The sequence below is a fragment of the Myxine glutinosa genome, unplaced genomic scaffold (genome assembly GCF_964187855.1).
Source record: "Myxine glutinosa unplaced genomic scaffold, kmMyxGlut1.1 SCAFFOLD_1731, whole genome shotgun sequence".
Lineage (NCBI taxonomy): Eukaryota > Metazoa > Chordata > Myxini > Myxiniformes > Myxinidae > Myxine > Myxine glutinosa.
In genome coordinates this window covers 65,601-88,695 of record NW_027617826.1, presented here as the reverse complement: position 1 = coordinate 88,695, position 23,095 = coordinate 65,601, and the positions used below count along the sequence as shown (strand labels likewise).

At 43.7% G+C, this 23,095-nt stretch overlaps 1 protein-coding gene across 1 annotated transcript in view; it reads right to left on the bottom strand.

The window, feature by feature from the left end:
- Positions 1-23,095, bottom strand: part of LOC144889209 (mitogen-activated protein kinase 10-like) — a gene marked incomplete at its 3' end in the record, with an annotated part of 62,574 nt that overhangs the window by 2,713 nt on the left and 36,766 nt on the right. Inside the window, exons 4-5 of the mRNA XM_078769231.1 lie at positions 13,249-13,378; positions 7,708-7,766 (exon numbers count right to left, since the gene is read on the bottom strand). Coding sequence (XP_078625357.1) covers positions 7,708-7,766; positions 13,249-13,378 — 189 coding nt within the window. The remainder of the gene's footprint in view (positions 1-7,707; positions 7,767-13,248; positions 13,379-23,095) is intronic.

The following is a 23,095-nucleotide window of genomic DNA, read 5'->3' as shown; positions in this document are numbered from 1 at the left end:
GATTTGGTATGCCGAGGGGTGAGAAGATAGGTACGGTAGCAAATTTCCTTGGTTCAGTCTCTGGACAATGTGACAAGCTTTACAATCTAACAAGTTGTTGAGTTGTTGTTAAGAGCTTCAACAAATATGAGCGTGGATGTTGATCTGCCATAGATAAAAACAAGGTGCTGACGTTTTGGGCTTAAACATTTATCACAGCAAAGAGAAGGGAGGGAGAGAATGGGAGAACAGAGGGCAAGGAATAATATAGGGTGGGATGAGTCAGTTGGTCCAAGGTGATGGAGCACATGGGGGTGAGTCAGAGCTGGTTCAAGGTCAGGGTGGCACATGGGGTGAGTCAGAGCCGGTTCAAGGTCAGGGTGGCACATGGGGTGAGTCAGAGCGGGTTCAAGGTCAGGGTGGCAATTGGGGTGAGTCAGAGCGTGTTCAGGGTCATGGGACACATGGGGTGAGTCAGAGCGTAGTCAGGGTCAGGGGACACATGGGATGAGTCAGAGCAGGTTCAATGTCAGGGTGGCAATTGGGGTGAGTCAGAGCATGTTCAGGGTCATGGGACATATGGGGTGAGTCAGAGCAGGGTCAAGGGACACATGGGGGTAAGTCAGAGCGGGTTCAGGGTAAGGGGGCACATGGGGTGAGTCAGAGCGGGTTCATGGTCAGGGCCCACATGGGAGTCAGAGAGGGTTCAAGGTCAGGGTGGCAATTGGGGTGAGTCAGAGTGTGTTCAGGGTCATGGGACACATGGGGTGAGTCAGAGCAGGGTCAGGGGACACATGGGGGTAAGTCAGAGCGCGTTCGGGGTAAGGGGGCAAATGGGATGAGTCAGAGTGGGTTCAGGGTCAGGGGACACATGGGATGAGTCAGAGCGGGTTCAGGGTAAGGGGCACATGGGGTGAGTCAGAGCGGGTTCAGGGTAAGGGGGCACATGGGGTGAGTCAGAGCAGGTTCAGGGTAAGGGGGCATATGGGATGAGTCAGAGTGGGTTCAGGATCAGTTGACACTTGAGGTGAGCCAGAGCGGGATCAGGGTCAGGGGCGCATGGCATGGGGTGAGTCATAGCGGAATCAGGTATTACAGGTACGTGGGGGTGTGAATTATTGATTTTGACAGGGAGGGTTGGGGTTCAGATGTTAAAATCAAGGGGACTGGGAGAAAAATGAAAATATTAGCAAAAAAAAAATCAACTAGAACTGCCACTTTAAAACTGCTGGCAGTGATGACCGGTTTACTCGCACTCACTTTTGATACAACCCCACTTTTGATACAACCCCACTTTTGATACAACCCCACTTTTGATACAACCCCACTTTTGATATAACCCCACTTTTGATACAACCCCACTTTCATTGGACATGCTTTGACACAACCCCCTTGGATACAACCCGACACACAAACACACACACACACACACCAACCCCCCGCCCCCCACACAAACACACACACATCCCTCCCCCCCCCCACACACACACACACATCCCCCCTACACACACACACACACACACACACAAACACACAAACACACGCACACATCCCCCCACCCCTCACCCCCAACACACACACATACACACACATGCACACCCCTCCACACATACACACACATCCCCCCCACCCCACACCCACACACACACACACATACCCCATCCCTAACACACACACACACACCAACCCCCCCCCCCCCGCACACACACACACAGCCCGCCCCCTCCCCCCACGCACACACACATCCCCCCCACCCCACACCCACGCACACATCCACACATGTCAATCCATGCACTGATTGCAGAAAAAGTGATTTTTAAAAGAAAATTAACCTGAAATTGCAGACAGAATTATTTATTTTATCTGAGAAGCCAAACGAGGTTTCTTCTTCTTTAGTTTCTCATTACTTTGTGTGAAATGTGATCGAGTTAAAAAAAAGTCAGAATTTGACCAAATCTGTTTTATTCGTTTGTTAATATACCTCACCTATTGACAAATCTTCAATTGGAATTTTATTTGAGGTTCAAATGACTGCGGGAGATCGTGTGATAGTGATCACGTTCTCGAAGGACAAAACGGTGCGTTTCTTCTTCTTTCAAAAATAAAGACTTATAGCTTCGAGACCGTACGTCCAATCATCTTGAAATTTTGCAAACTTGTTCCACTTGATGAGATCTGCATTGCATTACATTTTCAAGTCAATCAATGCAGTGGTGCAAGAGTTAGAAGCTTTTTAAAATATACCTTCCATTATTTCTTGCGGCCAAACCATGTGACTTATCAAAACGTCTCAAGTAACATTGAAACAACCCTCCATGAGGAACATTTGTGTAAAGTTTCCACTCGATATCTTCACAAATTATGGAGGTGATACCATTTCTAGTTTGAGCTTTAAAACGTCATAACTCTGAAACCATGTGTCGGATGACATCGTGCTCAGAGGCTTTTTTGTTCGTCATGGGTGTGCGAATATGCATCCCAAGTTTGGGCTCGATCCATTCAGCCGTTGCGGAGAAAAATGGTTTTTTGTGTTTAAGATGGCGGCTGAACCATGTGACGTATGACTTCGAAATTTTTTGCATTCTGAGTTTTTTTTAACTAAGCAATTGGGAAAAAAATCCCATTTTCGGGGGAGAAAAATTTTTGTTTGACGAATTCTAAACTCTTAATGTTAGCATTTCTAATATACTCGATACACATGTCTTTTGTTCCCATTGAAGAGTTCTTTAGAATGAGCCATGCCTCAAATTTTTCCATTGAGCGGTTTCGGAAATACAGAGGGGCAAAGTTGAATGTGTTTTACAAGATGGCGCCCATACCACGTAACCTATGACGTCATAATTAGTATTAAAAATTCTAGGAGCCGAGGCGATCATGTGATGAAAATTTCCTGTCAATCCGACCAACGGTTGCTGAGAACATTAATTATGAATTTTTCAGAGGTGCAAAATAGGGTGGAAGAATAATAATTAGTGATTAGTGCTTAGTGATTGGTCACTAAGCCTCGGACAGTTTCTGATTGGTCACTAAGCCTTGGACAGTTTCCAACTGCAGTTCGTTTGTCATAATATTCCCAGGGATGGTTTTTAAGATATTTGTAAGGTTCTTTTTTATCATTCCCGTTGCTCCAATAATCACTGGTTCAACTTCAGTGCTCTTCAGCTTCCAGGATCTTTTCACTTCATTCTTGAGATCTTGGTATTTTGTCATTTTCTTGATTTCAGCATTGTTTAGGCCAAAATCGCTGGGTACTGAAACCCCAATTAGTAATGCCTTCCTTTCTTTTTTGTGCCTCAGTACTATATCCGGTTGCAGTGCTTTGTTTTCTATGTTCACGCTCGATGGGATCATTAGGTCATATGTGAGCATTACTTCCTTGTTTTCAGTGATTGCTTTTGGTTAATGTTTCCACGAGTTTTCGGGAACTGGGATATTGAGACTTTTGTAGATGTGCCAGTGGATTACTCGACAAACTTTGTTGTCCTTGTGGGTGTACAGCTGCTCTGACATGAGTTTTTTAAACATTCTGATAGGAGGTGGCTCTTACTTTCTGTTTCTACCTCGCAGAACATTCACTTGGCCGATTGACTCAGTTCCGCCATTTTCTTAAAGTCATTGGTGTATTGGTGTAGTGTCCTTGATCTTGGGCATTTGTCGGGATTTGTTTTCCATCCCAGTTGAGCTGACCTTTTCTTCGCCATTCCAATGAGATTTATTGGTCTCCCCACAATGTCCAATTATTTTTCATACCTTCCTGCTCTTTTATCGTTTTCGCAGTTGTCGGTGTATATCTGTTGATACGTCATTTTGTATTTTTCTTTCTTCTTTTTTTTGCAATTGCTGGGGTTGTATTCGTTGTTTCAGTTTCTTGTAGACATTTCCATTCGTACCTGTCTTTGGAAATGTCTTCTTGCTAGATGAATTAGCGATACCTTCTCTGATTTATTGTCTTCGTGTTTGTTTATAAATTGGATTCGGTGGTCTGTTGCACTTTTTAAATATTCGACCAATCCTAAAGTTGTCATTCTGTGCACTTGGTTGAGCTCCATCAGGCCGCTACTTCCTTCTCTTCTCGGCAGGTGCGTTCTCGGGATGCATTCATTTTTGTAAAACATTTTGTGGATGATGAGGAGTTTCCTTGTTTTGATATCCAGTTTATTGTTTTCTGATTGTGGCCAGTTTATTATTCCGCAGCTGTACTGGAATACTGATTTTGTGAGTTGGTTTATAGCTTGGATGTTGTTTTTTAGAGATAAGTTTGTGTGTGTTCCTGATATTATTCCACTGTTAACCAGACCCATATAGGTCTGATTGGTCCTTGGGCAAATGTTTATAGTGGCCCTGCCGGCCTGCCCCCATCAGACTGATTGACAGTCGTAGTCCCGCTCACCCCTCTGTTCCCTTCTTGTTAATTTGTGAAGGAATGCAGTTCTCGTACATTTCGTGGATTCCTTTCAAGGTATTAAAATTACGTTCAGTTTGCACCTTCCCACTATAAAAAGCAGTAGATTCGTGTTTAAATCAAGTACATAACTTAAACCAATTTTGAGTTAGTCTGTCAGAAAATAATAATAATAAGAGGAAGAATGGCGGGCACTTTTGGTTCTCTCATTTTTCTCGTTCAGCGATGTCGCAAAGTTTAATGAGTGTTATTGGATGGGAAATTGTCCACAGGTGACTGGTAGTGGTAGGTAATTTATAGGTTTACAAGTTTTCTTTTGGTAGATTTTTTTGAGGATTAGTAAGTAGTATTAGTAGTAGTAAATGGTTATATTCAACCCATCACAAACATTCAAACATAGAGAAAGCAGAAATGACAGCAAAATAGTACATTGTAATATAATTAAATTTCATACCAAATTAACATGCTGAAAAAGGACATCTATCTATAATTCCACTAATCTCTGTGTGTGTGTGTGTGTGTGTGTCTGTTTGTCTGTGACCGCTGTTTCTCGACAACCACGGGTCCGATATACTTGAAACTTGCCAGGTATATTGCTGGGGACCCGAGGATGTGCCTTTTCAAGGTTTGAAATTAATCGGACAAGTAGTTACCGAGCTATGGCGATTTAGCCGTTCGCCGTTCGCTTTGGCGTTGCGAATGGACCAAACCATTTCATGTAAATAGAGGGGGGGGGGTTCTGTGGTCGTTGCGAATGGACCAAACCATTTCATGTAAATAGAGGGGGGGGATTGTCACCGTACTCGCAAGCCGTTCGCTTTGGCTTTGCGAATGGACCAAACCATTTCATGTAAATAGAGGGGGGGGATATAATTTTAGATATATATATAGTACGGGCATGCCCTAGTCTATCTATAATTCCAGTAATCTCTGTGTGTGTGTGTGTGTGTGTGTGTCTGTGTGTCTGTGTGTTTGTTTGTCTGTGACCGCTGTTTCTCGACAACCACGGGTCCGATATACTTGAAACTTGCCAGGTATATTGCTGGGGCCCGAGGATGTGCCTTTTCAACGTTTCATATTAATCGGACAAGTAGTTACCGAGCTATGTCCAAAAAACGATTCAACCAATCAGAGAGCAGCGAGCTATCACGTGTGCCGAACGTGGCGAACAGACTCTGCCTCGGACGGCACATTTGAGAGCGTATTCATTTATTTCACGTTGGCAAACTATGTTGGCGCTATGTTGGCGTTAAACTATGTTTAAAACGAATTAAAACTAATTTGCGATTCATCGTAACTGCGATATGCGACCTTCCGGACAGTGAAGACTGCACTTCCGGCAGCCAATCACAGAACACGTTGTTGCGTAGGCGTGGCCGATGTGAGAGCGAGCCGAGCGCGTGCGCCATTACGGTTCGTAATTCGATTTCTTCCGGAGAAAATAATAATTTCTCGATTTCTTATGCGCATTATTTCTCCCAATTCAGTCAGAGCGAAGGGCGGAAGCGAAGAGCGTTGTTTTTTTTGTTTACGGGCGCACGGGCGTACGGGCGGGGTAGAGCGTACGGGTAGCGTTTTTTTTTTTTTTTGGCAAGGAACGGGCACCCACGTACGGGCATGCCCTAGTCTATCTATAATTCAGTAATCTCTGTGTGTGTGTGTGTCTGTGTGTATGTCTGTGTGTCTGTGTGTTTGTTTGTCTGTGACCGCTGTTTCTCGACAACCACGGGTCCGATATACTTGAAACTTGCCAGGTATATTGCTGGGGACCTGAGGATGTGCCTTTTCAACGTTTCATATTAATCGGACAAGTAGTTAGCGAGCTATGGCGATTTAGCCGTTCGCCGTTCGCTTTGGCTTTGCGAATGGACCAAACCATTTCATGTAAATAGAGGGGGGGGGGGGGTTCTACCGTACTCGCAAGCCGTTCGCTTTGGCTTTGCGAATGGACCAAACCATTTCATGTAAATAGAGGGGGGGGGTCCTACCGTACTCGCAAGCCGTTCGCTTTGGCTTTGCGAATGGACCAAACCATTTCATGTAAATAGAGGGGGGGATTGTCACCGTACTCGCAAGCCGTTCGCTTTGGCTTTGCGAATGGACCAAACCATTTCATGTAAATAGAGGGGGGGGGGGGATATAATTTTAGATATATATATAGTACGGGCATGCCCTAGTCTATCTATAATTCTAGCAATCTCTGTGTGTGTGTGTGTCTGTGTGTCTGTGTGTCTGTGACCGCTGTTTCTCGACAACCACGGGTCCGATATACTTGAAACTTGCCAGGTATATTGCTGGGGACCTGAGGATGTGCCTTTTCAAGGTTTCATATTAATCGGACAAGTAGTTACCGAGCTATGGCGATTTAGCCGTTCGCCGTTCGCTTTGGCTTTGCGAATGGACCAAACCATTTCATGTAAATAGAGGGGGGGGGGGGGTTCTACCGTACTCGCAAGCCGTTCGCTTTGGCTTTGCGAATGGACCAAACCATTTCATGTAAATAGAGGGGGGGGGGGGTTCTACCGTACTCGCAAGCCGTTCGCTTTGGCTTTGCGAATGGACCAAACCATTTCATGTAAATAGAGGGGGGGGGGGGTTCTGTGGTCGTTACTGCCACGTGGTTTCAAAGTTTTTTTTTTGCACGCACGTACGGGCAAGCACGTACATACGGGCACGTCCTAGTTATAACAAAGGACAGACAAATTCACAAATACTGTAGATTTGATCACTGCAAGTCAAAAAGGATAAACCATGTACATTATACGTGTGACAATATAAACAATTTAAAAAAAGAAAGTTGCACTTGAACGGCCTGTCATCTGCACATACTGAGGAATGACAAGGAATGCAAACAAATTTCATTATAAAGTAACGACCATAAGGCAGGATAAACTAAAGGCAGGATTTATGTGATATGACCATAAGGCAGATTCATGTTGTATTGAGCCAATGGAGTGTCTGAGCCATTGCTACATAAGAAGTCTACTGATTTCCTGATAAAGTATTGTCCCAAAGGTAAAATGGCCTCCAAAAATTTACCTTTATCAAAGTGGATAGTATCATAGAATGGCCCTCTGTTAGGGGATGTCCATACATTGTATCAAGTTATGGTATAATATTGGGTTGTCAAGGGATGGTTTACGTTATATTTTCCATACTAACGATGGAATTGGACTCCATTTACCAGAAAACATACGAATGGGGATCCATGTGGAAGATTCGGACTGCTTGGAAGCCGATAGCACTGTTTGCTGTTCTAGTTATTGTAATTATTATTATTGTTATCACACAATTAAATCAATAAAAAATGTGTAAAACAAACTTACACATCTTGAAATTCTTCTAGAGTCTTCTGAGGGGTGAATACGTTGAACAGTTTGATGATCTGAGGACAAACAGAGTGCATGAGAAAGCAGAAGGGGGGAGGAGAGGATGGAGGGGAGTGAGAGGAGAGGATGGAGGGGGAGGAGAAGGGAAGGGGAGGAGGAGAGAGAGGGCAGAGGGAGAGTGGAAGGGAAGGGGAGGGAGGAGAGGGTGGAAGGGAGGGGGAGGAAGGGGAGAGTTAGTATATCACACAAAAATGTTAGTCAAAAAAAAATGGGTACGTAAAAACAAAAAGGGAGCTCAGTCTACTGTAACGCCATGGCTTGCAAAAGCAGCCGGAATAGCGTTCACCAAGTGGTGGTTAATCATGTTCAAAAATGGTGTTATAACACATCCAAACTTCCCTGGCCTTGTGACTAATTAATTCAACACACAGGTATTTCTGACTTCATTTGTAGAGCCCTCACCAAGTCGCTTGAGCACTCAAGCAAGCACTCCAACAAAATGGGTGATAATTAATGAACGGCTGGCTTGGCAAGTTAGCAAGCTGATTGCTTCTGATTGAAATGGCCGAGGAATTTTAAAAACAGATCGCAGGTACAGTGGAGTGACACCCTATCCTATGGAAGTATGAATTAAGTTAAAAATTATTGTTATGTTTGTAGGGGGTAGGCAGTGATTACTTTAGACCAGGCAGATTTGTATAGATTAGTGTGCTCCGATTGTCGTGAAGAAGAAGAACCACCATGTAATAAGTATGGATCCGGTAGACCGTGTGTTCGGATTAAGGTGCATCTTCGTCCCCATTATGAGGAGTGGGGCATGTTAACTAGCTTAGGGAATAAGGGTTAATTAATTCCTTGTATGTTGTTCCCTCTGTGATATATCCCTATGTCCCTTATGGCACCGCATTAGACAACAGTTAGAATCACGCATTTAATGGCACTAATTAATAATAAAACCTACCGGAAGCCAGGACAGGACATTGAGCCCTACCGCTGACAACCCCGACTTGGGAGGCACACATAGAACGGGCAAGCCGAGGTCAAGCCCCGAGGAGTCGTGATTTGTCATGGTTTTGATTGACACAAGGATGCGTAAGAAGCAACTCGCTGATTGGAAAAGCAAGACAGCTGACATCAGAGCCTGGACATTAAAAGAACGCTCTGACCGACATTTCCCCTCTTGTGCCTTCTCGTCCTGGTTTTGATGGCGAAAGGTCGCTTATTACTCTTCTCTGGATTCTCTGGCTCTGAGTTTGGTATGATTGAAGCGGCGGACGTTTTGGTCTTCTCGTGTTTGTTCTTCTTGTGGCCCTTCTCGCTGTGGATGCATCGCGAGCAGTTGCTTGTTGAGTTATTCGCTTTATTCTCGGGTGGGTTTTCTTCATGAGCACAACAACATTTTATAGCGCTATTAACAAAGGGCGCGGGTTTGGCGCCGATCGTGTGGCGAGGCGTGGTCGAAGCTCGTGGACTCTGTGTGAGTAGCCCAGCTTCGTGCAGCTGGAGGGCATGCCGAGCGAACCCAGGAGGCAGCTGGATTTGAGCAGACAGCACAGTAAGGCGAATGAGGGCTCAGCGAGGCCTAATTCCCGTGCACGAGGTCACGCCGGCGTGCGTTTCCCGCCAAAGGGCGGACGATTCCTGACGAGGTTCAAGCCGCTCGCAGATAAGTGCCAACCACACAACTATTATTTTTGATTGCATTTATTTTATCCTTCGTCTGTGTTTGTGTGTGTCTGTGGGGACGTCCCATTTCGGAACATTATTTATTATCGCGCGTTTTATTTTGTATTACTGGCATTCCGTAATACAATTTGTACATTTTAATCTCGCCTCGGTTTGTTATGTTCCGCAGGTTTGAGGACTGCTGGTGGGATCCATGCAGGCAAGTGCTCTTCAGCATCCTCTTTGTACAAGTTCAAATGTAACTTATGCAACTGCAGTTTCCACCAGAAAAATCAATGTTGTCATAACTCAGAGAATTTTCAAGAAACAGGGATAAAGCTGTCCGTAACTAACAGAAAGGAATGGGATGCACAAGCTTCTATTCCATCAAAATCTGTATTGATATCCGTAAATCCCTCCATGCCAGGTTCACTGGATAGACAAGAAAGTTTTACTTGGCCAGAGAATCAGCATTGGGCTGACGCTTGAAAAATAATTATTTTTTCTCAATGAGTGTTTTAGAAGACAACCTGTCTAACATCTCTTCTGATACTCCACAATGCAGCAATCTTTCTATGTAGATTGCTGAGGCTCATGGAAGAGCTAGCATGAGTACACTGAACGGACCAGGACGCAACAGGACACAAGGGACTGTAGAGAGAGGTAGACCTGGGGCTGATTTTCGAATTTTGAAATTTGCTGCACCCCCCTGGCATCTTACGTTTCATGATTTTTTTAATGTTCCTTGATATATTAGATGATAATTTCAAAACATTACCCCTCTGGGAAAGTGTCCAAACGACCTTAATCGGATAACTTTAGACACTAGGGGTCCGGTCGCTTCATGCGCCATTTTTGGGGCACCAGATTAAGGGTGTATGGTCATATTATGGTCTATAACTTTATTGATATACACATAACATCACATTTGCATATATCAATAGAATGGTGATGTATTGATCTCTCCATTGGTGTATTATATAACTATAATTGACAATAACTAAAGTCACCAGATATATTTGATTACATGTGCAACATATTGTAAGTTACCGAAAAGAAGGCATTTTCTCACGATACATTGAAACGTTGTTTGAAAAAAAATTACATCACAATAATTAATTTGCATAAATGTATTATTACAAGCTAACATATAAACATTCAAATGTGTTTAACTAATTTGATTACATATCAATAACATACCCAATGTTCATAGTTCTGATGTTGTCAAACTATTGTCTATTCGTTGTCCGAATCATCGTCAGATTCCAATAGATTTTCTCCGTCCCCAGCTGTGCCTTTCTTGTTCTCACAATGCCATCCTTGCATGTGCATGCCCCAGTGCAACTGAGACCGTTTGGTCGGCAGGAGCACCTCATGTCACTGCATTTCTGGCATTTGCAGCTGATACATTCCAGGACTGACATAGGTGCAGGGCTTACATCCATCCACAGTATGCTGATCTCATGACCAATAACATCCCATCCATGCCCTTGGGGAGAAGGAATCACTGGGCAATGCTGCAAACACCTGCTCCAAATGGCAGCTTGGAAGTTAGCACGTCTGAGATGTTTCTCAGCTACATTTTGACATGGCGGAAGTCTGCTGGGGTCAGTTGTCTGACATCCAAACATGGCACGTCGGACATCATTGACACACGTCTGTCGTTTATCGCCGTACAGTCTACAGATGGCGCCTTCACCTGCCGTGAGCTGTTGTGAGGTCATCAAAAGTACTACCTAAATCCATCATAGTGCTTCTGAAGGTGGCGTCGTCCTTGAGGAGTTTGAACCCAACAGCCTTTCCTCTTCCAACGAAGGCACTTGTCGAGTCGCATCCGCTGAATGCATGGTACCCTGGAAGAGCTTTGCATATATCTGGTCCTAGCTTCTTGCCGATAGCAGTCAGGTCGATGTATCTGGTGCGCTGTTGTGTACCGGTGCGAAATATCAGCTGTGCTTGGATTGTGAAACTTGCATAAAGTGCAATCACGACTACGTCGGTGTCTGGGGATTTGATTACGATTGACTGTGCCCCCTGTTCCGACGCGTGAGCAGCATGTAGGAGCATCCTAGTATCCGCTTCTTCATGGGAAGACTCCAAGGTGCTGACTACTGATTTCACTACGCTGTTGTTATCTTCACTGACTTTAAGTTGGAAGCATTTGTCTTCTGCTGTGACAAGAACTGTGCGTTGTTTCATGAGGTTCACATATTGTGGGTTGGACCACTCCTGTAGTAGAAATTGGGTTAATTCTCTCTTGAATGAAACACTTTGCAAAGATATGTTGAACAGCTTATCAACTTTTTGCAAACCAGAATGAATCTTTGTTTCTAATGTGCCTGAGGTATTTCCTAGATCATGCTCTACATCTTTGATGGACACATCAGGATATGTATCCACAACCCAGTCAAAAACCCTTTTCAATGTATCGCGAGAAAATGCCCCCTTTTCGGTAATTTACAATACTAGGGCATGCCCGTACTATATATATATCTAAAATTATATGCCCCCCCTCTATTTACATGAAATGGTTTGGTCCAAAGCGAACGGCTTGCGAGTACGGTGACAATCCCCCCCCTCTATTTACATGAAATGGTTTGGTCCAAAGCGAACGGCTTGCGAGTACGGTGACAATCCCCCCCCCTCTATTTACATGAAATGGTTTGGTCCAAAGCGAACGGCTTGCGGAGTTTGGTAAAGAAATCGCCATAGCGTGCACAAATGCGCAGGAAAGCGAAAGAATCGCAAATTAGTTTTAATTAGTTTTAAAACATAGTTTAACGCCAACATAGTTTGCCAACGTGAAATAAATGAATACGCTCTCAAATGTGCCGTCCGAGGCAGAGTCTGTTCGCCACGTTCGGCACACGTGATAACTCGCTGCTCTCTGATTGGTTGAATCGTTTTTTGGACATAGCTCGGTAACTACTTGTCCGATTAATATGAAACCTTGAAAAGGCACATCCTCGGGTCCCCAGCAATATACCTGGCAAGTTTCAAGTATATCGGACCCGTGGTTGTCGAGAAACAGCGGTCACAGACATACAGAGATTACTGGAATTATAGATAGATGTTGCACATGTACTCAAATATATCTGGTGACTTTAGTTATTGTCAATTATAGTTATATAAAACACCAATGGAGAGATCAATACATCACCATTCTATAGATGTATTCAAATGTGATGTTATGTGTATATCAATAAAGTTATAGACCATAATATGACCACACACCCTTAATCTGGTGGACCAAAAATGGCACGCAAAGCGATCGGACCCCTGGTGTCAAAAGTTATCCGATTAAGGTCGTTTGGACACTTTCCCAGAGGGGTAATGTTTTGAAATTATCATCTTATATATCAAGGAACATTTAAAAAAATCATGAAACGTAAGATGCCAGGGGGGTGCAGCAAAGTTGTGAAATAATGCCTTCTCAGATATCAGCCGCAGGTCGAAGGGGGGCGCGGGGGTTAATTGTAGCAACCTATTGATTGTCTATACACGAGGAGCAAAAGGTGGGGTGCCAAATTTTTAAATATAAAATTGGGGAAAACGAAGAAAAGGGAATGTATGGGAATGTGCAAGGAGCAGAGAGTGTTTGGAAAAGGAGGTGGGAAGGAGGGATTGTGCAGGGAGAGGAAGGTCGGGATGACACCTTTGCACATGTAACAAAAAATGACCCCAAATTTGACTTTGGGGAGAAATGAACACAGAACGAAACGACGTAAAGGAGGTTGTGGTAGGAATGATCAAATCTTGCCATCTCAGCAAGTGTATTAAAATAATAAGAAGGAGAACAAAAAATGTTATAGGGTTGGCATTATATTCAAACAAACCATTATCCCAGGTCCCATTTGTAAATATAAGCCTCACGTTTTTGTGGTTGACACATTTCATGAGCACCAGCTCACGGAAAGCTCTCTTGGCATGTGTTTGATTCTGGAATGGACGACTCAGCTTCTTTATGGCCACGTTCTGATCCAGAATAGTATCATATGCCGCACTGTAGTGAGGAATAATAATGAGTTAAATATGCAGAGTTTGAGCTTTACTATATATTTATTTGAAATGGTAAAATGTGAATCAAAATGGGAATGGTTTGAAAGTAGAAACAGAGAAACTAAAGGTCTAAACAAGAAAGGAGTCATGCAGAGCATGACACTTGCAAAATCTACTCCCCACCCCCAAAATAAAATTGCCATGGATACATCAACTTGACCGTTTCATTATGATTAAAATTGACGATCGTAATCAATGAAAATTGAGGATTTTGTATATTTGGCCTATATTGACGTCAAAAATACTTGGTGGTTGACTTCAGTGTCCAGATATGCAAATCCTCTTAAAATTTTAAGTCACTCAGATGAAAATTGAGGATTTTAGAAATTCGGCCTATGTTGACCTTTTGGTCTATGTTGACCTCAAAAATAGATGGGGTTGAATTCAGTGACCAGATATGCAAATCTTCTTCAAATTTCAAGTTAATTGGATGAAAATTGAGGATTTTAGAAACTTGGCCTTTGTTGACCTTTTGGCCTATGTTGACCTCAGAAATAGTTGGTGATTGAATTCAGTGACCCGATATGCAAATGCTCTTAAAATTTCAAGTCAATCGGATGTAAATTGAGGATTAAAAAAATTCGGCCTGTTGACCTTTTGGCCTATGTTGACCGAAAGTATAATTGGTGGTTGAATTCAGTGACCAGATATGCAAATCCTCTTCAAATATCAGGTCAATCGGATGAAAATTGAGGATTTTATAAATTTGACAAAGTTGGTGACCTTTGGCCTATGGTGACCCATTGACCTTTTGACCCCCAAAACAATAGCCTTCTTGCTTATGACCAACCCTACCATTTGGTGAGGTTTCGTGAAGATCGGTTGAAAATTGTGACCTGTAGGCGACTGACATACAGACAAACAGACGAAAGGGGTGCTTCACACAGAGCCGATTGCACGTGCAATAGTTTGCCGGGATGCGTAATGGATGTAAAGACAGTGTATCGGTTACTATGGAAATTAAAGTGAAAATTGGTTGCAAAGGGAATTGAAGAGTGCAGATGGCGCTTGTGCTTTGTGTCGTCAATGTCGTATTGTCAGCACTATTATCCTTATGCTGTTTTTACTACTGAGCCTCAACCATTATGAAAAGGATGGGAGAGGTTATTGCAATTGGTCTGTGTGCCGGTGACTGTGTGAGTCTGCAAGCAGATCGGAATCTGATCAGATCTAACGTAATCTGTATACCCCAGCGAGACTCTGCAGGTGCTTTCAATAATTAAATTGGACTTGGTCTGGGGTGCACTACAAGACATTAGGGAAAACAAAGTCATCTATCTCTGCACAAAGTCTCACAATAAAGACAAAGAAAAAACAAAAATAAATAAAACACAAAAAAACAACACAAAGAAAATACAAACAAACAAAAAAAAACAAAGCCTGTTTGCAAAGTTTCTTGTTTGCAAAAGGTTGTTGCTAAGTTGCAAAACAAAGTGTTGTTTGTTTGCAAAGCAAAGCAAAGCAAAGAAAAGAAAAGAAATAAAAGCAAAGCAAAGACAAAGTGTGTGTCTCGTCTGCACAGCATCTATGGCCACATGAAATTGTGTTTCGACACATCATTCACAGCATTTCTGTCGGGACTTTCAGGAATCCTCACTCCTCGGACTATGGCTTGGATATAAAATTAATTATTCTTATTAACATATTGTTATGTCAGTGAGGGTAGTGATATGTAGAGCCAGATAGATCTGTGTAGGTAGGTATTCGTCTGTCGCGGTAAGGAATCTGACTTGTAATAAGTTTCATGTGTAGGCGTTTTGTCGGATAAGATATATACTTGTGAACCTACCAGGAGGTTTGTGTGTTAAGTAGAGTAGGGATTAAAGAGTATCGCCCCTGTGTGTCTCACCTGGTCAGCCAAACCTTTGTCCCTTTTGGCACCGCAACCACTTAGACACTTAGTTAGGATCTTTATTGCAACACTAAATAACGCCCTTCCCTGACATGACTGTGAAAGACGAACAGGCAAGGAAACCAAGCCAGGGCACCGCCGATGGGCGCCGCCGCCGGTTGCACCTCCGACGGGCCTAACCAGATCGACTGCCATGCGCTATGACCACGGAACAGAGAACGAGTGTTTGGGTGACGCGGTAGGAATGGGCCTGAGCGAGTCAACGAGTCGGTGGAAGACACTGATTGGTTGGTAGCGCGCCAAGGCTGACGTCACCGGGCAGGAGATATTGGCGAGCGCCAAACGCCATTTTTGGAGGAGTTGGTTCGAGACGGAGTTGGTTCGAGAGAGGGAGAGTTGGTTCGAGACGGAGTTGGTTCGAGAGAGGGGGAGTTGGTTCGAGACGGAGTTGGTTCGAGAGAGAGAGAGTTGGTTCGAGACGGAGTTGGTTCGAGAGAGAGAGACGAGAGGGAGAGCACGAGAGTTGGTCGAGTTGGTCTTGAAAGAGCACGAGAGTTGGAAAGAGAGAGGAAAGAGAGAGAGAGAGATAGAGAGTTGAGTAGTTGAGTTGCTCTCTTGGGTTTTGGACATCATTCGCTCTTGCTCTGACAGTCTCTAGCAGTTCATGCTCTTGTTTTGTGCAGCTCGCGATTAGGCACTCTTCTTCGTCTTGCGCAGCCCGAGTTGAGTTATAGCCCGAGTGGAGTTCGCTTGCTTTTTGACCTCACTTGGAGCCGCTAGCCTGCGTTGGACGCGCGGTGCTTTTCCTGCTGTGGGACATTGTGGTGCTTGGAGCCGCTGGCCTGCATTGGACGCATGGTGCTTGGTGCACGGACCTCGTGAGCGGTGGGAGGCTTGGAGCGAGGGGCCTCGTGGTGTGCGTCGGAGCATGGAGCCGCGTGGGGGACGATACCCTGAAAGACGACAAGACAGATAAGCCCGCACACCACAGACGCACATAACGAACGTATTTCTTTTGTTAATCCATTCCTGTGTCTCGTATCCGAAATCTGTGTGGGGACGTCCCGATTGGGATATTTTATTACCGGCGCGTGTTTTTTCCTGTCCTTGCCTTTTTCCTTTAATAAACCCTTGTATTATTTTGCATCCCCTGTTAAACCTGTGCCCACTTGAGTTAATTTCCCTGCAGGACCGGAGCTACGTCGGTGTGCCAAGGTAAGCGCTTTTGCCTCAGCCTCCATTTTCCTTCTTCCTCCCGCGCGACATATAGCCGAATCCGTGTTTGGTTATCGCCGCCGAATAAACCGTTTAGGCCTATCCGCGACCTTCTGTTGTTAACCGGGAGTCGCACGACAATATTTATTAATAATAAAGGCACGCCCAAGCGGTCTTCATCGCATTTCGAGCTGGTTAGTCGTGGCTGTGGTCAGAGTTGCGCTGCAAGGCCGATTATCTCGACAAGTGTGTGGGGAGTCTTTACACAGTTTGACAAAGTTGTCTAATTTCACGATAACATTTTAGAGTGGTGAAGCCGCTTCAATATTTGGCTATGTCCTTCCTCCCGTCCATATATCAGTCTGTAACGATGAAGAAGAAGAACCCTTTTACCCCACCGTGTTTAATTATAAAGGGTTCTAAAGTATAATTCTAGAGGGTTCTAAAGAGTAATTCCTAAAGGTTCTAAAGTATAATTCTAGAGGGTTCTAAAGGGTGATTACTAAAGGTTCTAAGTATAATTCTAGAGGGTTCTAAAGGGTGATTACTAAAGGTTCTAAAGTATAATTCTAGCAGGTTCTAAAGGGTAATTACTAAAGGTTCTAAAGTATAATTATAGAGGGTTCTAAAGAGTAATTACTAAAGGTTCTAAAGTATAATTCTAGAGTGTTCCAAAGAGTAATTACTAAGGGTTCTAAAGTATAATTCTAGTGGGTTCGAAAAGGTAATTACTGAAGGTTCTAAAGTATAATTCCAGAGGGTTCTAAAGGGTAATTACTAAAGGTTCTAAAGTATAATTCTAGAGTGTTCTAAAGGGTAATTACTAAAGGTTCTGAAGTATAATTCTCGAGAGTTCTTAAGGGTAATTACTAAAGGTTCTGAAGTATAATTCTGGAGGGTTCTAAAGGGTAAATACTAAAGGTTCTAAAGTATAATTCTAGAGGGTTCTAAAAGGTAATTACTAAAGGTTCTAAAGAATAATTCTCGAGGGTTCTAAAGGGTAATTACTAAAGGTTCAAAAGTATCATTCCAGAGCGTTCTAAAGGGTAATCACTAAAGGCTCTAAAGTATAATTCTAGAGGGTTCTAAAGGGTAATTACTAAAGGTTCTAAAGTATAATTCTAGAGTGTTCTCAAGAGTAATTACTAAAGGTTCTAAGAGTATAATTCTAGAGGGTTCCAAAGGGTAATTACTTAAGGTTCTAAAGTATAATTCTAGTGGGTTCTAAAGGGTGATTACTAAAGGTTCTAAGCATAATTCTCGAGGGTTCTAAAGGGTAATTACTAAAGGTTCTAAAGTATAATTCTAGAGGGTTCTCAAGAGTAATTACTAAAGGTTCGAAAGTATAATTCTAGAGGGTTCAAAAGGGTAATGACTAAAGGTTCTAATGTATAATTCTAGTGGGTTCTAAAGGGTGATTACTAAAGGTTCTAAAGTATAATTCTAGTGGGTTCTAAAGGGTGATCACTAAAGGTTCTAAAGTATAATTATGGCGGGTTCTAAAGGGTAATTACTAAAGGTTCTAAAGTATAATTCTAGTGGGTTCTTAAGAGTAATTCTGAAAGGTTCTAAAGTATAATTCCAGAGGGTTCTAAAGTGTAATTCCTAAAGGTTCTAAAGTATAATTCCAGAGGGTTCTAAAGTGTAATTCCTAAAGGTTCGAATGTATAATTCTAGAGGGTTCCAAAGGATAATTACTAAAGGTTCTAATGTATAATTCTAGTGGGCTCTAAAGAGTAATTCCTAAAGGTTCGAAAGTATAATTCTAGAGGGTTCTAAAGGGTAATTACTAAAGGTTCTAAAGTATAATTCTAGAGGGTTTTAAAGGGTAATTACAAAAGGTTCTGAGGTGTAATTTTATTGGGTTCTAAAGGGTGATTCCCAAAGGTTCTAAAGTATCATTCTAGAGGGTTCTAAAGGGTAATTAATAAAAGTTCTAAAGTATAATTCTAGAGGATTCTAAATTCTAAAGAGTAATTCCTAAAGGTTCTAAAGTATAATTCTAGAGGGTTGTGAAGGGTAATTACTAAAGTAATTACTAAAGGGTAATTCTAAAGGGTTCTAAAGGGTATTTCTAATGGGTTATAAAGGGTAATTTGTAAAGGCTCTAAAGGGTAATTCTGGAGGGTTCTAAATGATAGTTCCTAAAGGTTCTAAAGGGTAATTATAGATAGTTCTAAAGGTTAGTTCTAGATGGTTCTAAAGGGTAATTCTAATGTGTTCTAAAGGGTATTTCTAATGGGTTCTAAATGTTCTAAAGGGAACTTCTCGATGGTTCTAAAGGGTGATTCCTAAAGGTTCTAAAGGGTAATTCTAGAGGGTTCTAATGGGCAATTCCTAAAGACTCTAAAGGGTAATTCTAGAGGGTTCTAAAGGGTAATTATAATGGGTAATTCTAGAGGATTCTAAAGGGTAATTCTAAAGGGTAATTCTAAAGGGTGATTCAAAAGGGTAATTTTAAAGGGTAATTTTAAAGGGTAATTCTAAAGGCTTCTAAAGGGTAATTCTAAAGGGTAATTCTAAAGGGTTATAAAGGGTGATTCCTAGAGGCTATGAAGTCTAAAGGATAATTCTAGAGGGTAATTCTAGAACGTTCTAGAGGGTAATTCTAAAGGGTAATTCTAAAGTATAATTCTTATACTTGAGATCTCGCGAGATCTTGGAGACGGCGGCAGGGATTTTCGAAGCTCCACACGGTCTCCACGTTTTTCGAAGTTAAGTCTGTTCACAATTGTATTTTGTCGAAACTGTATTTATCTTTCGGTGTGTGAAGTTATTGTGTGCAACTTTGGTTGTTTCTCGGTGTTTATCTTTCATAAATTGATCGTCTGTTTGCCGTGTCGCGAGCAAGGCCTTGTACAGTGTGCACTGTACAACCTTGAGGCTTTGTTTTTCTCTCAGTGGTCCGTCGTTTGTGATCCAATAACTTTCGTTCTCTGTATTCCCAGTCTTTTCACCCATAGCCTACTTCCTTGTGTAAATCTCAACTCAAAAAAAAAAAAAAAAAAAAAAAAAAAAAAAAAAAAAAAAAAAAAACAAAACAAAAAAAAAAACATTTCCTTCTCTGTTCTCATTCGTTTATTCATTCTTATTCGTTCGTTCGTTCTTCGACCACGTGTTTCTCCCCCATTTCCCCAGATAGTTTTCACTCATTAACCTTCAATGTTTACACTTTCCCCTCAAGTTATGTATTCCGTCATATTTTATAACACCTTTTTCTTCTTCTTCTTTAAAAGGCTGCTTTCGACTTGCTCACCAAATAAATTCATCCCAAAAAAAATATCCATCTCCTATAGTGCCTTTGTTCTACATTCCCTAAACTCTCCTGCACTCCATCCTCCATCCAGCGTCCTTAAACGTATTTTTAACTCGAAGGTCACAAGAAACTCATTTTGCAATAAATGTTCGTTTCCCATAAATCGTACACTTTCAAAAATCCAATCTCACCCCTCCCCTCCAAATCTTCCCCATAACCCCTCCCCTCCAAATCTTCCCCATCACCCCTCCCCTCCAGATCTTCCCCATCACCCATCCCTTTCAAATCTCCCCCCTTGCCCCCTCCCTCCTAAACTACTCCCTCACCCCTCCCCGCCAAGACGCCCCCTCGCCCCTCCCCTCCTAGACTCCTGCCTCACCCCTCCCCTCCAAATCTCCCCCATATCCCATCCCTTTCAAATCCCTCCCCTTGTCCCTTCCCTCCCAAACTCCCCCCTCACCCCTCCCCTTCAAATCTCCCCACCCTCATTGCTTCTCAATTTCCCCCCGCTCACTCCACCTCCTCAAAGCGTCCTCCCCGCTTCTTCCCCCTTCAAACTCTCACCTCCATCTCCCCCAACCTTCTGCCTCGCTCTTCCCCCTCCTCAAATAACACCTCATTGTGGCTCACCCAATCACCATCAAACCTTTTGTCCGCCCCATCCTTCCCTTTCTCCGAGCTATTCTGAAATCTCTGACACACCTTCAACAGCTCTCCCTACCTCTTCCACCTCTTCCACATCTTACCCTACCCCTCCTCCCCCCTGTTCTGTATCTGATGCTCCCCCTTCCTCTTCATTAACGGTATGGACCTCAAACATCCGGGGCCTTCGTTCAAACTTAACTGATCTCTCCATACAGGTTGCTTCTGTCAAACCAGACGTGATCTGCTTAACAGAAACATTCCTCCTTTATGATGTCTCTGATTCCATAGTATCTCTCCCGGGCTACTCCCTCCTCCGGTATGATAGACCTGAGCCTCGTCCTGGAGGCAGGGTTGCTATCTTTATCAAAAACTCTCTTCCTCACTCGCCCTGCACTGCACTCTCTCCACCTCACCCCCAGGAATACCTCTGGCTATGGCTTCCCCTTCGCTCCCACCTCTTGTTCATATGTGTGTTGTACCGTCCACCAAACAGTGATGACTCCATCTACATCTCGCTGTCTGATGATATGGACCAACTTCTATCTACTCATCCCAACTCTCTCTTCCTCATATGTGGTGATTTCAACTGTCATCATGCCAGTTGGCTGGGTGTGGGTACCTCTCTCACCAGCCATGGCTCCTCAGCAAAGGACTTCTGCGACTCACTGGGACTGACACAATCTGTCAATTTCCCGACCCGGATCTCAGTCAACGGAACATCTTCTCTTCTGGACTTGGTTATGACTAACTTCCCTGAAAATGTCTGCTGCTCTTCTTCTGCTCCGATCGGATCATCTGATCATGTCCTTGTTAAAGTGGACATCTCTCTGACCATCCTCAGGGAGCCTGCTCAGCGTCGACGAGTCTGGCATTTCACTCAGGCCAACTGGCACGGTCTTCAAGCAGCCATCAATCATCTCGACTGGTCTCCCATCTCTACCACCTCTGACATCAACTCATCCTGGGAATTCTTCCAAAGTAAATTGCTCTCTCTCATGCACAGATTTATCCCATCTCGTCTTCAGTTGTCATACCCTTCCTCCCGTCCATGGTACACGGAATCTTGTGGTGAGGCTGTTGCCCAGAAACAACTTGCCTTCGTCTCCTGGAAAGCAAATCCAACGGAAGGAAACCTCATTTCCTTTCACAAAGCCCGAAACAAGTGTGTGTCCACCCTCAGGAGAGCCAGGAAACAATATCTCTCCGTTCTCAAGACCGAACTCTCTTATCTGTCTCCCTCTTCCAAATCCTGGTGGCGTCTGGTCAAATCCGTTTCTGGTGTTTGTTCCCCCTCCATCCCCTCCCTTACCTCAAACGGCTACACAGCTGACTCCGCACGTGAAAAAGCTGAATGCCTCAACTCTGTGTTTGCCTCTAAATCTTGTGTCCCAAACCCATCCCTCTCTGTACCCACCATACCCAGTCGTACCCTGCTGCTCCTGGACTCCGTGTCCTTTCCTCCTGACAAGGTGGAAAAGTTTCTGTCAACCCTCGACTCTGATTCTGCAACTGGACCCGACGGCATCAGCCCACGGGTCCTAAAATCCTGCTCTGCTGCTCTATCTCACCCTCTCTCTGTTCTCTTCACCCTCTCTTTTGCTCAAGGTCAACTGCCATCTGCTTGGAAATCAGCCAACATCACCGCTTTGCACAAAAAAGGTGCAAAAACAGATCCTAGCAACTACAGACCAATCAGCCTTCTCCCAATTATCAGCAAAGTCATGGAATCCATCATTGCTTCTGATATGAAATCTTTCCTCTTCTCCAATGGCTTGATCTCTGATCATCAATTTGGTTTCAGACCAGGTCACTCTACTCTGGACATGCTGCTTCTGCTGTCTCAACAATGGATGGAGGTCCTCAATGCCAAACAGGAAATTAGAGCTGTCTCCCTCGACATATCACGTGCCTTCGACATGGTCTGGCACCCCGCTCTGCTCACCAAACTCTCCTCCTTTGGTATCCATGGAAATCTCCACGCATGGCTGGCGGACTTCCTCTCTAGTCGTCGTCAACGTGTGGCCCTGAATGGGTTTCTCTCATCTCCTCTTCCTGTTCAGGCTGGAGTTCTCCAAGGCAGTGTTCTGGGCCCCGTGCTTTTTCTGGTTTTCATCAATGATCTCTCTGACTCTCTCGAAAATCCTCTCTATCTCTTTGCTGATGACTCCACTCTCTGCCGCTCCATTCCTCTTCCCTCAGATCGGCAGTCTGCTGCCTCCTCACTCTCTGAAGACCTGGACAAAATCACAGACTGGTCAAACAAGTGGAACATGTCTTTCAATCCTGACAAATCTCACACTCTTACTATGTCTCTCCGAAAAGATCGACTGGACAACCCTCCCATCTACTTTCTCAACAATCCTCTCCAAGAAGTTCTGTCGCTCAAGATTTTGGGTCTCACTATCTGCCATGATCTTTCTTGGGAAAACCACATTTCCAAGCTGGCCTCCAAAGCCAGTCGCCGACTGGGCATCCTCCGTCGTGCGAAGTCCTTCCTCGGCACACCTGAGCTCCTCACCACATACAAGGCTTTCATCCGCAGCTCAATGGAATACTGTTCTCCCCTATGGGCCGGTGCTCCTGCCTCACACCTAGCTCGGCTTCACGCTGTTGAAACCAAAGCTTTCAGAATTATTGGAATCTCCCGCGATGAAGCTATCTCTGAGGGCCTTTCACTCACTCACCGCAGGCAG